At 40.3% G+C, this 14,993-nt stretch overlaps 1 protein-coding gene across 3 annotated transcripts in view; it reads right to left on the minus strand.

Annotated features, from left to right (window-relative positions):
- Positions 1–1,227: 1,227 nt before the first annotated feature.
- Positions 1,228–14,993, minus strand: part of pde4ca (phosphodiesterase 4C, cAMP-specific a) — a 64,619-nt gene continuing 50,853 nt past the window's right edge. For all 3 annotated transcript variants that reach the window (XM_032564767.1, XM_032564769.1, XM_032564768.1), the window contains 14 exons: positions 14,080–14,124; positions 12,951–12,987; positions 12,206–12,279; positions 12,029–12,081; positions 10,854–10,966; positions 8,077–8,170; positions 6,408–6,574; positions 6,211–6,309; positions 5,895–6,059; positions 5,701–5,800; positions 5,454–5,608; positions 5,233–5,355; positions 4,415–4,597; positions 1,228–4,336 (listed from right to left, as the gene is read on the minus strand). In XM_032564767.1, the coding sequence (XP_032420658.1) occupies positions 3,851–4,336; positions 4,415–4,597; positions 5,233–5,355; positions 5,454–5,608; positions 5,701–5,800; positions 5,895–6,059; positions 6,211–6,309; positions 6,408–6,574; positions 8,077–8,170; positions 10,854–10,966; positions 12,029–12,081; positions 12,206–12,279; positions 12,951–12,987; positions 14,080–14,124 (1,894 nt within the window). In that variant the 3' untranslated portion in view covers positions 1,228–3,850. The remainder of the gene's footprint in view (positions 4,337–4,414; positions 4,598–5,232; positions 5,356–5,453; positions 5,609–5,700; positions 5,801–5,894; positions 6,060–6,210; positions 6,310–6,407; positions 6,575–8,076; positions 8,171–10,853; positions 10,967–12,028; positions 12,082–12,205; positions 12,280–12,950; positions 12,988–14,079; positions 14,125–14,993) is intronic.

Consider the following 14,993-nt stretch of genomic DNA (forward strand, 5'->3'; position numbering starts at 1 on the left):
AGAAAACCAATCAGCAATCCCCTGAAAGGATTTATTCCCTTTGAAGAAGGTGAAACCTCCATCAAAACCTGGCTTGTTAAGCAGAGACAAAAGTCACATAATCACTCATCTAAGAGGACTTTCCAGGAAACACAGAGTACACAGATGAAGCAGTTGCTAGTGGCTTCATCTAAATAGAAACGGCTACCAATCTAATCTGACATCTCAGCCACTCTTGGGAGGTCCAAGCAGGGAGGTCCAACAACTCTGGACCTAGCTGCTTATTCTACTGGTCCCGTCACTTGAAACTGGATTTAGTGGTAGATGGTTAAAGGATAGATTTTTTTTTTCTTTTTCTTAAAAATGTTTGTGCCAGTGAAAACTGGGTATTGTAAATGCAAAGAACCCCATCTCATGCTTTCATACAGATAGACACTGGTCTATATAGTGGTCTGAGGAACAGAGGTGAACTGGTGACTGGGTCATAGGCCAAAGCTTACTGATGCAAATGGAGATTCATCACAAGTGAGAGGTGGCGATGTAGCATCTGACTTCCCCAGATCTCAATCTAATCCCTGCGTTCGTTGGATGTGCAAGACCAAGCCATTCCAAAAAATGGAGGCCAGGCCTGTTTAGCTTACTAGACTGAAATTATCTGCTGCTAAGGTTTTGGTACCAGATACCACAGCACACCCTGACTCCCTCCCTAGCTTGCCTTCAGCCTGTATATGCTGCAGCAAGGCTGTTGACTAAAACTATCAGAAGAGCACATATAACTCTAGCCTGTTCTAAATACATTCTGGACCTTTTGGATCCCCTAACTTCTTCTAGCTTAGTTCTAGATAAAGTTGACAACTCGCTATGTTGTCAACATTTGACAACATAGCAAGTCAAATGTTGTTGGTTGTACCTTAAACCTGTTTTAAAGCCTGTGGGGACCGTTCTTTTTGAGGCTCAGAGGCTTTTCTAACACTTTCCCACTGTCCTCACAATGCAGACTCCACTGACTCAAACAACTTAAAAGGTTGTTTGGCAACCTTAAAAAAGGGCAGTATTATGTGTTTTCCAGGCACATAGTGCCATTTTATAGCACAATGAAGTAACTATGATAACTTCAGTTGATATACTGTATCATATTTATTTATATAATAAATAAATATATCATATTTATTTACTGCACTGGAAGTGCAGAATATATCATATTTATTTATGACCACCTTTGCTAGTGTAAAAGAACAAAAAAAAGCATGTCTTTAAAGAGGTTTTGTCTTTATTGGAAAGTTGTAGTCGGGAGGAGGAGTAACACACCCAGAGTTAAACAGCAGAGTTTGGATTGTCAAAGCTGCAGCATCTCATCATATAATTTATGATCTGTGCATAAACACAGGTCACAGACTACTGTATGTTTCTATCTTCATGGTGAACTGAGGTCTCTAATCAGCACAAATACTGCATGGTTATCATAAACCATATGGTGAGCTCAGGGCAAACAGAAAGACAGGCCTGAGATGCTTCAGAAAACACAGGAGAATATCTTGTCACACACTCACATCTGCAGAAAAAGCAAAGATTTTGCAAGAAAAAAAAAAGTTGTACTATTAGCAGATTCAAAAGAAATGAGAGAAAACAAAATCTGAATAATAGTCACAGTTTGTCTCATTCAACTTGAATGCACATAAGCCTTTATAAAGGCACTGTCCATTCACCTCACTGTGCTTACAACTAGCACAGAAAAAATACATTGCACATGGATCTCTAAGAGGAAAATACAAAATCACTAAGAAAGAAGACAGGTATAATCATTGCATATTGGTGTGCTGGTTAAAGTTATGTTAAATAGTCTTTAGTGTTGAAGGCACCCTTGAGAGTTGGAGGGTTTGGCGTTGTTCAGTATTTGCAGACAGAGAATATATTTAACCAGAAAAATAAAGTATCAAATTACAATAAGGCTTCAATAGAAACTTGTAGCTTATTCAAACATTAAAACATAACTTACTCTTTTAAATGGTAATAAAATAAAACAAATGTAACACAATCCTAATTCTTAAGTAATCTATAATGAGCTCTTCATGTGTTTTGAATCCTTCAGACAAAGTTGCACATTTCAACTTAACACAATTCTTTTTTCTACAGTTCTTCAAAGAAGTCCCTATGACACCATTAACACTATAACACATGTAGTGGTCCAGCCCTTGCAATTAAACCACCAACTATAACAGACAAAAACAGTAACACAGTCATGTTATACATGTTTAAGTGCACTGGAAGTGCAGAACTGTAAAAGTACCATTCAAAGTGCAACTGTTTTAAGAACAACAAAAAGTCAACCCAATCACTCAATCACAAAAAAGACTGTTTTAAGACAACATCAGATTCAGTGATCTGAATATTAGTTAGAACAAAATGACCACAGACACTACGGTCCGGTTGGCACACAAAGCGCTACAATCAACCAGCTTTATCAGCTGCTGATGGAAAGTAGCCGGTGGCAAAATGGAAAGTACAGTACTACTTGTGTCATGCTTGCTTGGCACTTGTTTGGTGGCATTGATCGCTTCCCTCCAAAGAGCAAAATATTGACCTGTGAGAGGGAAAAAAAGAGGAAAAATGTGGCATAGGCAACTCTCCGTTGGTAACCCCCTGGGTTTTTGTAGCTACATTGATCCTATTTGTTGAGTCGTTTAAAAACCCAGTCATCGAACTGATGTCTGACTAAAATGGATGTGAATGTAGTGCTAAAAGTATTCAAAGTTTGTCATTTTTTGGTAGTTTCTGCTTGACATCTGTACTGATCACGCTTTGTCATAAAACAGATGTCATTTTTTGCTTAAACCCCTAAAAATCACTAACAGAGCTTTACCAGTGTAATAAAATCCACATAAAAACTCATTATGAGCCAAACATCTTGAATGCAAAATTTTGTAGGAGCAGAAATAACAAAAACTGTGCAAGAAAACTCCTGATACAGTTTGAATGGAAAACTCTGCCTCAGTACCAGACAATCATTTCTGTATTTTCAACAGTAGAAGGCAGCATCTGCCCTCCCTGAAACTCTTTGGGTGGAATTCCTGAACAGCCCAGCTATGATGCAGGCTTTGTTTCTTAATTCTGAAAGAAAATGTGCTACTTTAGGATTATAAAAAGGGGGGGGGGAACAAAAAACATTATACCTGTCTGATGAACACAACAGAAAGCACGCTGCATCTCAACAAAAACAAGTGTTGGTGTGCCAGTATAGTAACAGTGAAGTAGTCAATCAAAACATGCTACATTTAGTTCATATTACACATATTAGTCTGCATACATGTCGTTTTACTCCAATAACTTTATTCCTCTTTGTTCTGTTTTTACTTACTATTCAAATAGAGAATAAATGGAGATAAGAGAGAAGAATACGCTACAACCTCCTGATAAAAATCAGGCAGAATAGCACTCTCCTTCTAATCTGCATGGCAACAACTATGAAATGACCTTTTTTATAGTGCTTCATCACTTTCTCAGTTTCATCACAAATTCTCAGAAAACACCTCAGTCTTTAGTTTTAGACCTTTGACTGACTGGTAGAGCCTGTTTTCTTTTACTTCTTGTCCTCATATGAAAACAAAGAAGACAACAGACAGGTAGGAAAGTTGTTTTGTGTCTTTCATGGAGCAGTGTTCGAACCTGTCAGTGTTTTTTTCAGTGCAACGAACCATCCTCACCCTCCACACAAATATCTGCACTTCAGTAACTTCACACTGTCACCCTGTTGGGGTAGACTTGGAGAAGGATGGCATCCGTTTGAAGTGAAGTGAAGTGACAGAGGACAAGGCACTGATATCAATCTGAGTGAAACAAAGAAGGTCTGAGGAGGAGACGCTTGTGGCTGGTGCTATGTGCCGAGTCTGAAACGCGGGACCACAGAAGGGCCTGCTGGGTCTGTTTCTCTGTCTTCTGCCATATCCTTCTCAGAGTCCAGAGAAAATGTCCTGCCTGAGTCACTGGTGAGGATCTTGTTGAGCCGTCGAGTCGGTATGGATCCAGAATCAAACGCACCACTGTGTTTGGTTAGGCTCCTGCTACCCTTCTCCTCTCTTGGTGAGCCCTCCGTGTCAGACTCACCCTCTTCCTCTAAAGTCAGCACAAACTGGAACTTCTCAGTTGTCATGGAACCCGGTCCCTCGCCAGGTTCTGAGGCTTCCTCCAGAGAGCCCCTCCCTCCCTGGCCGTGGGGCCTGGGCGAGGGACTGCGGGGGATCATGCTCTGGTACCACTCTCTGTTGTCCTCCAGCGTGTCCAAGATCTCCTGAGCATCAGGGTGCACCAGGTCAGCCCACGTCTCCCAGAGCGGATGGACGATGTAGTCAATGAAGCCCACCTGGAAAACACATGCTGTCAGTATGTTCTGCTCGGCTTAGCGCCCTGACCCTGACCTAGCTGGAGCATCTCTCACTACCTGGTTCTTCTCTATGGAGGCGTTGTGTTTGTCACACATGGGGCTGATCTCCATTCCTTTGTCTCTCTCCCTGTCTCCCTGAGTGAAGAACTCCACCATGATGCGGTCAGTCCACTTACGGTACAGTTCAAGGGGTTTGGTGGGATTGCTCAGGTCCGCGCAGTGCACCATGTTCTGAAGAACCTGTATGAAGAAGTCAGTGGAAGACTGAATAAACACAGCACTTTAGAGTAGTATTCAAATCTCTTCATCTTTTTTACATTTTTTGACATTACAACCTCAGACTTCCATGGATTTTATTGGGATTTTCTTGGACAGCCCAATATGAATCAGTGCATGATTGTGACATCACAGACTGCTTTGTGTTGATCTATCACATAAAATACCAGCATGAATACGCATGAATACTTTGGAAGGACCTATAATGTCACACAGGTTTTTCATCCAAATGTCATTCAAATTTTGAGCAAACATTTAATGTGTTGCAAAAAAGGAAAAAACATTCGAGTTAGGCTTGTTTCTATGAGAGAATCAACCAGGCTCACAAAGTGTGATTATGTCAGATGTTGACATTGTGCTTGGTTATAAAAAAAATAGAAATTAGACATTGCAAACTAGAATGGACCACACATCTCAGGAAAATAGAGAGAGGTTTTCAGGAATAAATTGTAATTGTTCTATCATGTCAGTGATGTTTATGTCTGCAGACATAAAGAAAGAAATGCTATTGGGAAAAAAACACAGAAAAATGACTGCATTCTGCTTTTCTTTCTTTCCTTGTTTCTTCTTCACTTCTGTTGTTAGAAAGCATTTCTCACCTGTATGCGATCTGAATAGTTGTCTAGCAGGAGAACACCCAGATTGGTTACTTTCTTTGTCTCCACCATGGTTTTTAAGTCTGCTAATAGGTTCATGTGTTTTGACATGTCAGTGGCCAGCACCTGTAAGCGCATCAATCAGATTAAATTACACCTGAGAGGCAAAACTCTCTCTAAAAAAAGTAGCAGCTAAACTGAGCGGGTAGAGATGTTGGCGTTACCATGTCGATGACCATCTTGCGCAGAGACTGTCTCTGTTTTTTGCTCAGGTTCTGGAAGATGTCACACTTATCTTCCTGCAGAAGCTTAAAACCCACAGCCAGGTGATGGTTCTCCAGCACTGACAGATCATTGTACATCAAGGCCAGCTCAGAGTCTAATGGACACATCAAAGACAAAGATAAAGATGAGAAAAATACCTCGTCCAAATCAAACTCACACTATCGTTGTGGAATTATGTAAACTCACTGGTGTTGATGAGAAACTGGTTGGAAACTCCAGGATGATCCACATCATGGATGGAGCTGGCAAACAGTGCAGCCAGTATCTCCAGATCAGTAAATACGGCCTTACAAAGCCAAACAGGAGAGTCAACACGCATTAGTGATGGATGAAGCTTGGCTTTGACAGATCCTACTGTTCATGTTTCTGTCCAGCTGTACCTCTAGAGCAGGGGTGGACAGCAGCACGTGCGTGGACTGCACCACATCTGCAGCGTGGATGTTGTTATGGTAAGAAACGTCAGAGCGGTAATGATCCTCCAGTGTCATCATGAAGTTAATAAAATGGTCTGCAGGAATCTTGAATGTTTTCAGCAAATCACGTTCCTACAGAAGCAGAACAAAACAGACACTGGCTCAGAGGATATAGAGATGCCAATTATTTGGTGAAATGTAAAAAAAAACGTTTCATTGATTTAGTACACCATGCCATCATCTGATGTAACAGTATCTGAGGTTTTCCTATAACTTTGGGCACCTGAAAGATTGTGTACATTGTGACTGTCAATGGGCGTTTTCCAGAGTACTCTGCAACCTTGAAGATGTCTAGTCCCCATCTGTCAACATCCTCAAGCTCCTGCCAGGGTGTAAGATAGGTTTTACTAAATAACATGCAATATCCATGGTTCAGTGCATTTTCCCCATATTCAGAACAAATAAGTGATAAACTTATACCTTTGCGAGGAACTCCTCCTGACTGGCGTTGACCCCAAATCGAGGGATGGTGGAGGGAACAAGGCTGTGGGTAGCCTTTTTGACACCACTGATCTGGGACATGGGACGTTTCTTTTTGTCTTTCTCCTTGGTAGGAGGAGAGATAATGTCCATGTCATCTGGCTTCTCTGTTAAAATAGGTTAGACACAGTTAGTCCAGGGATTTCTCGGTAATCATATGAGAAAGTATACAGTCACGGTGCCTTATGAGATTCATATGTATTCATATATTTTCTCATATTTTGTCACATTACTAAAACAAATTTTGTGTTTTTTATCACATAAAATGCCGAAGAAGTTCACTCAATGACACACAACTATAAAGAGGTATTAAAAGAGTGTACGGCTTTGTATGGTGTAAACAGTAAGCCCTTTTTACTCTGATACCCCTTAAATAAAATCTAAAAAAATTTAGAGACCACTTTTCTTCAGAGGTCAATTAGTTTAGTCTCAATATACAAACAACTGTTCTCTGAAGGCCTCATGCAAAACAATACGAGTTGTGTAAAACAACGCCGTACATTATCCTGAACACTCTACTCCCTCTTTAACACATGATGACGACAGCATCATGCTAAGATAATACTTGTCTTAACCTGGAAAAGAGAAGTGGCCATCAGAGATAGCCACCTGGAAGAAAACCTCCCAGAGGCTGCAAAATGATTGAAACAGGGGAAAAGGTTTACCTTCAGACAGAACATACAACCATCACAACTGTCCTTGTTCATTTTTTGCAAATAGAAATATTTCCAAATCACCTAGTTAGAAAGGTGTAAAAAGTGTAGGATCACTTTTTTTATGGCCAGCTGACTGGCAGTGAGCAGCAAGTGAGAGAGGGGCAGGATTGTGAAACAGTCTGTTTTTAGTAGCAATGAGGATTTTAACATAAAATGCAGCTGCAATGGATTAGAATGGTCCAGGTCTAAATTGATGTCCACAGATATCTTTCTTACAGCTTGAGCTATGTCGCCAAAAAGAATGTGCAGAAAATTTCAGTCCATTTCTGGTTCTACAAAGTATTGACTCAAAGAGGCCGAAAACTAATGAACACCACAGTTTTACTAGACGTCCACCGATAAAACAGACACCTGATAAATTTGCCCTTTGAGAACTTTGAGAGTTCAGCAATCAGACGATACTTACTTGTGAAACTGATCTTATCTTCCTCTGCAAAGATCTGAAAATCAGCTACTGCCATGAGGGAGGGCTGACTCCCAGTGACCCCACTGTTGACAACTTAACCAATTTGTCGCTATATTTAGCAAAAATCATGGACAACACTGACCATCCTCTTTATAAGACTGACTTAGAAAAACAGTGTCTTCAGTCAGAGACTTCTTCAAACCACTGTAACACAGACTCCCACGAAAGATCTTTCCTGCCAACAGCCATCAACATCTACAGTAACTCTTTGATAAACATTGAATTAATATGAGTTACAACAACATTTAATTTCCCAAAGGGAAATTCAGTTCAAAAGTGGTTTTGAACTGAATTTGAATTTAATTGAATTAAAACATATGGATGTTTTGTAGATGTAAAGTGACAAAATAAGAAAAGATCAGTATGAATACTCTTGCACCATCCACACACGTTTACCTGGAGCAGCCTAAAAGGAGGAGCTATTTACCAAGAAATGTGCTGGAGATGAACTCAGACACCTGGTTCCCAGAGCGGCTGGTCTCTGACAGCTGACTGAGCTCTCGGTTCAGCATTCTCTTGAACTGAGAACAAACAAAAGAAGCATGCATGAGGCGCGTCAAACAGAACATAAGTTGGTTTAGATGGACTTTTTCAGAAATGAATTAAAACAAAGACTTTTCTGGAAAATCATATACAAACAAAACCTGTTTAATGTGATCAGCTGAGAAAAATAATGACAGGTTTGCAAAAGGTTGCAAAAATGCTGTGCACAATGATTGATGCACTTTGCAGAAAACCAACAGAATATGTTTAAGAAAATTTCGTCTCATGTTTCATCCAGCAGGTGCTGGTGTCTTCTCAGCCTGTAGACAGGTAACACAAAACCCAGGTGCAGTCTCACCCCTTCCATCACCTGATGGATGGGTGGCCACCATGAAGGTTCATGGCCACCCTCCTCTCACCTGAGCAAATATCCACGGCGAAGAGATAAAACAGTTGACTTCTGGCATCTCAGCACAAAGTTGCACATAGGAGCCGGATTAAAAAAGAAACAAAATACAAAAGTTTCCTTCTCCTCCTGATTAGCAGAACATCCTGCTAAAATCCAGCTTAAACAGAGGGTGCAGCAATTAGTTTGGCAAAGCTGTGAGCAGCGCCATAGAGGCTGATGTCAGAACAAAAGGATGGAGCTGCAGCCAAGGGAATGCAGAGGGATGTGAAGCAGAGGAACCACTGTGCTGCACCACGCTCCCCCTGACCCTTCCTCATTCACACTGTTGCTGCCTGCTCACTATGTGTGTAAACAGAGGCAAGAGCTACTCCAGTGTCCGCCTCCTTCAAAAAAAAAAAAAAAAGTCTAAGAATAGCAGCCAATGGGGCAGCAGCTACAGCTACGGTTAGGGAATCAATGGGCCGTCATTGGAGAGGAGATGCAGGGTAGATGGAAGCAGGGATTGCGAGGTGCACCATGTGCATGGAGTGTAAAGAATATATGAGCGGAAAACACTGAATGGGTGTGAAGAAGAGCTTTACTGATCGAGGAGGGAATAAAAATAGGACACCATGCACCACAGGAATATGCTGATTTATACTGTCATTCATTCAGATCAACCGGATGACTTGGTGGTGGTGGATCTGAACACTGCACGTTTTGAATTCTACTAAAAAATTCATTCTTAGAAGATTGAAAACAAGGGACAATGAATGAAATTCGATAGAAATGTACCATCCTTCCTTCATCCAGTCAAGTTTTTGTGAAAATATTAATCAAGACATTAGAGGTTGAAAGAGCAACAGTTGGCAAGATTCCCAAATAAGCAGTTGGGCTTATGTGTTACATAGATGTATTCTAAGATCAGTTAAAAACATAAAACAGTTTTCTCTCTTTCTCTGCCTTCTTTGGAATGTGTGTGGATGGGTGTGTGTGTATGTCGTGTTGCTAGAAGTTGTTGCAGGGATTGTATCTCTGTTGGGTGTTTATCTTGTGCTCAGACCTAGACTGGGGTGTGTTCGAGGTGGGTATGGTTTTGGGAGAAATCAGCTTGCACTTTTTTTTCTCTCAGTTCTTATTGTCCCAATGATTGATGCATGTCAAGCTAGTAAATTCAATAAAGAAAATTGGAATAAAAAAGGCCTAAGTGGTCAAATGCAAAAAAAAAACAACAACATAAAACAGTTCAGTTACATTTATGGTAAGAGAATTGTTCAAAGTATGTGTGTGGGAGGTGGAGAGGTGCACTATGAATACTTCAGTCAGAGGGAGAAAACCAAATTATGCCTAAGCATCTCCTTCTGTTGGAATCCAGATGGATTCCTATAAATAAAAACATATCAGAAATCTCTCAGAGCGATTAGGATACCATAGAAATTATTGAGTAAAACTGCCACATTACATAATGGCATCCAGCTTCTCCATGAAGTAGCCCTGAAATGTGAGACAGGACCCGTGTGAAAAAAAAGAAGAAAAAAAAGAAAGAATTATCATTTATGGCCTCTACACTGAAGAGTTGTTGAAACTATTTTAAAGGTTTGATAAATCATAAATCACTATTCTTAATCTCTGTGATTTGAAACCAAAATTCCCACAAAATATCTACATTTTAGAACCATCTGAAAGTGTAACTGAATGTGTGCATACTGTGCAGACCAATGATGCAGCACATTTAGATCATAGCCTGTTTCAAAGTGTTTTGAAAGTTTCTGAGATTAAATCAGGACCAAGCACTTTGAGACCTTTTCAGATTTTTTAAAATTGGTACCATTGATTAAGACTTTAGTCATCCTTTTTTGACTGAGACATGCCCTTTAACTTGTCGAGGAAGACATCGTTCTTTCAGTTGTGTTCTGTTGCCAAGATGAAGAACACCCTGTCCCAGGCCATGGTGATGCAGAAATACAGACCCATCCATCTGCCACTTCTGTCACCAAGTCCCATCAAAATGCCTTGAGAGTTGAATGTATGTAGCTTAATCTGAAGTGAATCTGTTTACTTTTTCTGCACATCATTTTTTTCCAAGAACGATTGCATTGTTTTGATACAACTGATTGTAAGGCACGGCTGGAATCTGATTATTTTAAACGGCAACCAGATATACATGTTTCCTGAGCTCCTTTACGGAATATGAGCTCTGTAGCTAGCTGTATCAAGCAAGTAGACCCAACTCTGTTCAATCTCTTGACAGGTGTCTATGTTAACTAGTCACACTGGCCCTGTCCAGACCAGCAGGCTGTTAGTGAGTTAGAGGCGGGGTTCTGTTAACCTACCTTGTTGGAAGCCATCTCGCTGACAGAGTGTCGAGTTTTCAGCGTGTCTAGTTGATCCAGACACCAGTCCAGCTCGTCCAGAGTCTCTATGGCCAGCTGCTGGTGAGGCTCCTCTGTTCCGGATCAGAACAAACAGGCATTAAGGCACCAAGAACTTTTTTTAATACAATATTAGAAATACATCAAGAGATGCAAATACACAAATGATTTAATTCCCTTTTTAAAAAGGAAAACCAATATTTTCTTGCCTGAAGCATTCTTTTAGTGAATGCTTGATCACTTGTAGCAAAAGATGCATCTACAGCTCAAAAATCATTCTAACATAAAAAGCTAAGGCCTTTCTGCTGAACTGAACATCAATACAGTGCAGGGCTGATCTGGTGACTCATTTTTGGATTAACTGAATGCACAAGATGCTTAATATGAGATTTTTTTTTCCAGATTGTGAACCAGATGCCACTTGAGGAGTTCTGGGTAGAAGATTTTCATAGAGAATGCAAAATGCGTATATTTTTTGTACAGTTTTGGCTTAATTACTGCTTTGAACATGTTGTTCTTTTAACAAACGGTCTTTTGTTGAATCCGTATATTCCAGTTAATGATTAATCAATTACTAAATTAGTTGACAATTACGTACTTCAATAATTGATTCATCGCGATTAATCTGATTAGTCATATCAGCGCTACAACTTATATAAGAGCGGCAATATAGACAAACAAATTTAAAGTACTGACTCAGGGGTTCAATACAAATGTATACCACACTTGTCAGAATTGTATTTGATACAAAAATAAGAAAATCATAAACAATTTTCCATCCACTTCATAATTATGCAGCAGCTTCATAAAATCTCAATGCAACACATTCATTTCCACATATGACAGAGTGACAAGGTTTTTATTGGCTAGAATTATATTTCTAAACAGCTTATGCTTTCTTACTACAGGACAAAAGTAAGTACTGTTAATGTATTGATATCTCCTGTTCAGTCACTGATCAGTGGGTTTTCTCCACTGCGGATCTAATCATGGGTGACATTTATTCATCTATTAAACACTATGATGTTGTACCAGTAACCTGCAGGTCTATGGTGCTCCCAGCTCTATGTCATTTAGTCCAATGTGAATTATTGGATATTGATCAGCAAACAGCCCTCTCTGACAGTGGCACAAACCTGCAAGACTGGTCTTACACATTGAGGGTGGGTTGCTTCCTGAGGAGCGCGTCCTATAGAACAAATACAGAGGCTGATGTTAGACTGATCTCAGAGTGGTTATGACGTGAAGTCAATAGATATCAGTAGACAGTAGTCAGTAGTAGTAGAAAACAGATTAATGGATGGATCACCTACTTGCTGGCTGCTCTGTCTTGCTGTCCAGTTATGAGGGCAAAATTACTTCGAACTGTCCTCAAGCTGGCGAGGACCTAGGGACAGAAACAAGAAGTTAATCAAACTGGACCTGTGTAACCCTGGTGATAGAAAAGATTTAGTCTCGTCCTCTATGTATTTAACTTATTGTTTTACACAATTAAATATGACCCTGTATTGAATCACTGGGCTCACTTTGATGCCATTGCTTTCATCCTCCCAGCTGACATGCAGGACAGAGGCATTCCTCTTTCCCCTTCTGATGTTTTCATAGCATCACTAGCTCTCCTCTGCGTTCTGACTGTCCTTCTATCAGGAGCTGACAACTGACTCAGCGTGCAGAGAAGGCCTGCAGAGTATCGCATGTCCAAGAGTGACCCTTGTGGAGGGCGCACAAGCTGACATGCAAATCTGAAACAGCACCACCCGGCAGTATTCAATTCACCATTCTGTCAGAGTGTAAACCGAGCCCAAGCATGACGCACGTCTCACGCAACAGTCAGGCAACACCAGCAGGAAGTTTGGTTCTGTCGCAGAGTCAGCCCCCTGGCCCAGAGCGGAGGGCTGTTTCACTGCAGCGCTCACACACCAGCTGGCTTTGCCTGCATCATTTTATCTCATCATCACTGCTGGCTGTAGTGTGTGGCTTCAAAAATATGGATTTGTGGGCAAACAGCATTAGCAGCAGCAACAAAACTTTCAAATTAAAAGTCTTTGGTTTACTCACCTGTGCAAATGGTGTGACAATCATGTCTTCTGAGTGTCTGCAATCAGGAAAAGAGCACACAAGAGCAGAATGTATGCAACTATACGCCATTCCTGCACTTTAAGATTTTATAAAGATTTAAAGGGGCAGTATTATGTGTTTTCCAGGCACATAGTGCCATTTTATAGAACAACCAATTGACTATGTTAAAAATATTAAAAATGCTAAAAATGACTTACAAGACAGGTTCCTTTGTAATTTATAGCCTTGAAAGTGAGTGTCTGTCTCTTTAAAAACTCCTGATCTTTCTGAAACTCCGTCTTCAGGAAGTCATCACAATATGGCTTCTCTATTAAAACTTTTTCATTTTTACCAGCATTGCTCGGGGAAGTAGCTTTTTTAAAGAGCTCAGCTGATGCACAGTTCCTCCAGGTGTTTGCTAATTGCTGCTGACTAGTCTGAAGGAGCTGAGAGGGGGCGTTGCGGGACAGGGCTGCTCAGTGAGGCAGAAGCTTGGAAGCTTAGAAACTGCAGCTCTGAAGATTAATTGCATCTAGAAGGCGGGGCTAGGTCCACCCAGGCGTTTTGCACAGTTGAATGGTTGCCGTGGAGATTAAAGGATTTCTCAAACATGTATAAAAGAATCAAAGCAACACTCCAGATATGTTTTTGATGAGGGAATTGTTATTCCCTCATCAAACAGTTATAACATGATATAAAGCTCAAACAAGTCAGTGTCTACATAACACTGCCGCTTTAAAATATTAAAATACATTACACAACTGTGCCAATGAATTAAAAACCATGGTGCGCCTCAGTGTAAAGTATTGCTTCTGCTTTACTTTACACTCAAGATCTGCAAAGGAACAAAAATAACAAGCATAAGGAGTGGCTGGCAAGAAAACAATTGGGATGAAGGATACATTTTGAAATAGTAAATAATAACAGGTGGAATTCATATTTTTGTTACATGCAAACATTAAAAGAAACTGAAGAAAACTGGATGTGCAACAGTGGCCAACAGCAGAGTTTGCAGTTTAGTGGTGGTTGTAAAGAACAGAGCTGGGATGTGTCAGGCTAGAGGGAAAGCAGAGGAGGGATTAAGGAGGCAGAGCAGGTTTGATTTTCTGATTCTGCTCGATATTCTCACCGAGACGACAACCAGTTGACCTCCCAGTGCTTCAAGCTTTCTTCCCTTTAAACAGAGATATGCAAGAGTGCATGAGGGGACCTTAGATCCGCTTACTGGACCAGTGTGAAGCTGTTTCACAGTGTGAACTTGGGATTGAATTAAAACTGTGTGCAAACTCATGCCATCAATACATGGCATGAGTTTGTAGATCTTTCTGAACAATTAAAATACAAAACTGGAAGAAAGAAAAAAGATTATACTAAAGGGGGGAACAAAAAGGTTCCACCAGGAAGAAATTAAAGAAAAATACATATATCGATAGATAGATCTATATATATATATATATATATATATATATATATATATATATATATATATAAAACGCTGCTAAACGTCTGTAGTAACAATCTGAAAATGCTAACAGAAGCAGTCCTCATATGTGGAAACTTTTCAGTGGTCTAATCGATGTATTCTGTATTGGGATTCCTGATACTGTTACCTGTTTCTGGGAATTTGTTTGTAGTTTTCTCAGTGAGCCGTATAGCCACGGTTTGCACAGCTAGCTTTTGACAGTTGGACTATTTTTATGTGCAAAGATTTTGTGAATCTACATGGTTTTTATCCTTTACACCAGAGGTGTCAAACTCCAGTCCTCAAGGGCAAATGTCCTGCAACTTTTAGATGTGCCTCTGCTGCACCACACCTGAATGGAATAATTAAGTCATTAGCAAGGTTCTGGAGAACTTATCTATACAAGGAGGTAATTAAGCCATTTCATTCCAGTGTTTTTTTACCTGTGGCACATCTAAAAACTGCAGGACACCAGCCCTTGAGGACTGGAGTATGACACCTGTGCTTTACACCTATTCCACAGTAAAAAGAAAGAGGCTGCTCTAAGTGAAGGATAGAGAGCTGCACACAAAAAGCAGCTG

This window comes from Xiphophorus hellerii, chromosome 6 (assembly GCF_003331165.1).
Source record: "Xiphophorus hellerii strain 12219 chromosome 6, Xiphophorus_hellerii-4.1, whole genome shotgun sequence".
NCBI lineage: Eukaryota > Metazoa > Chordata > Actinopteri > Cyprinodontiformes > Poeciliidae > Xiphophorus > Xiphophorus hellerii.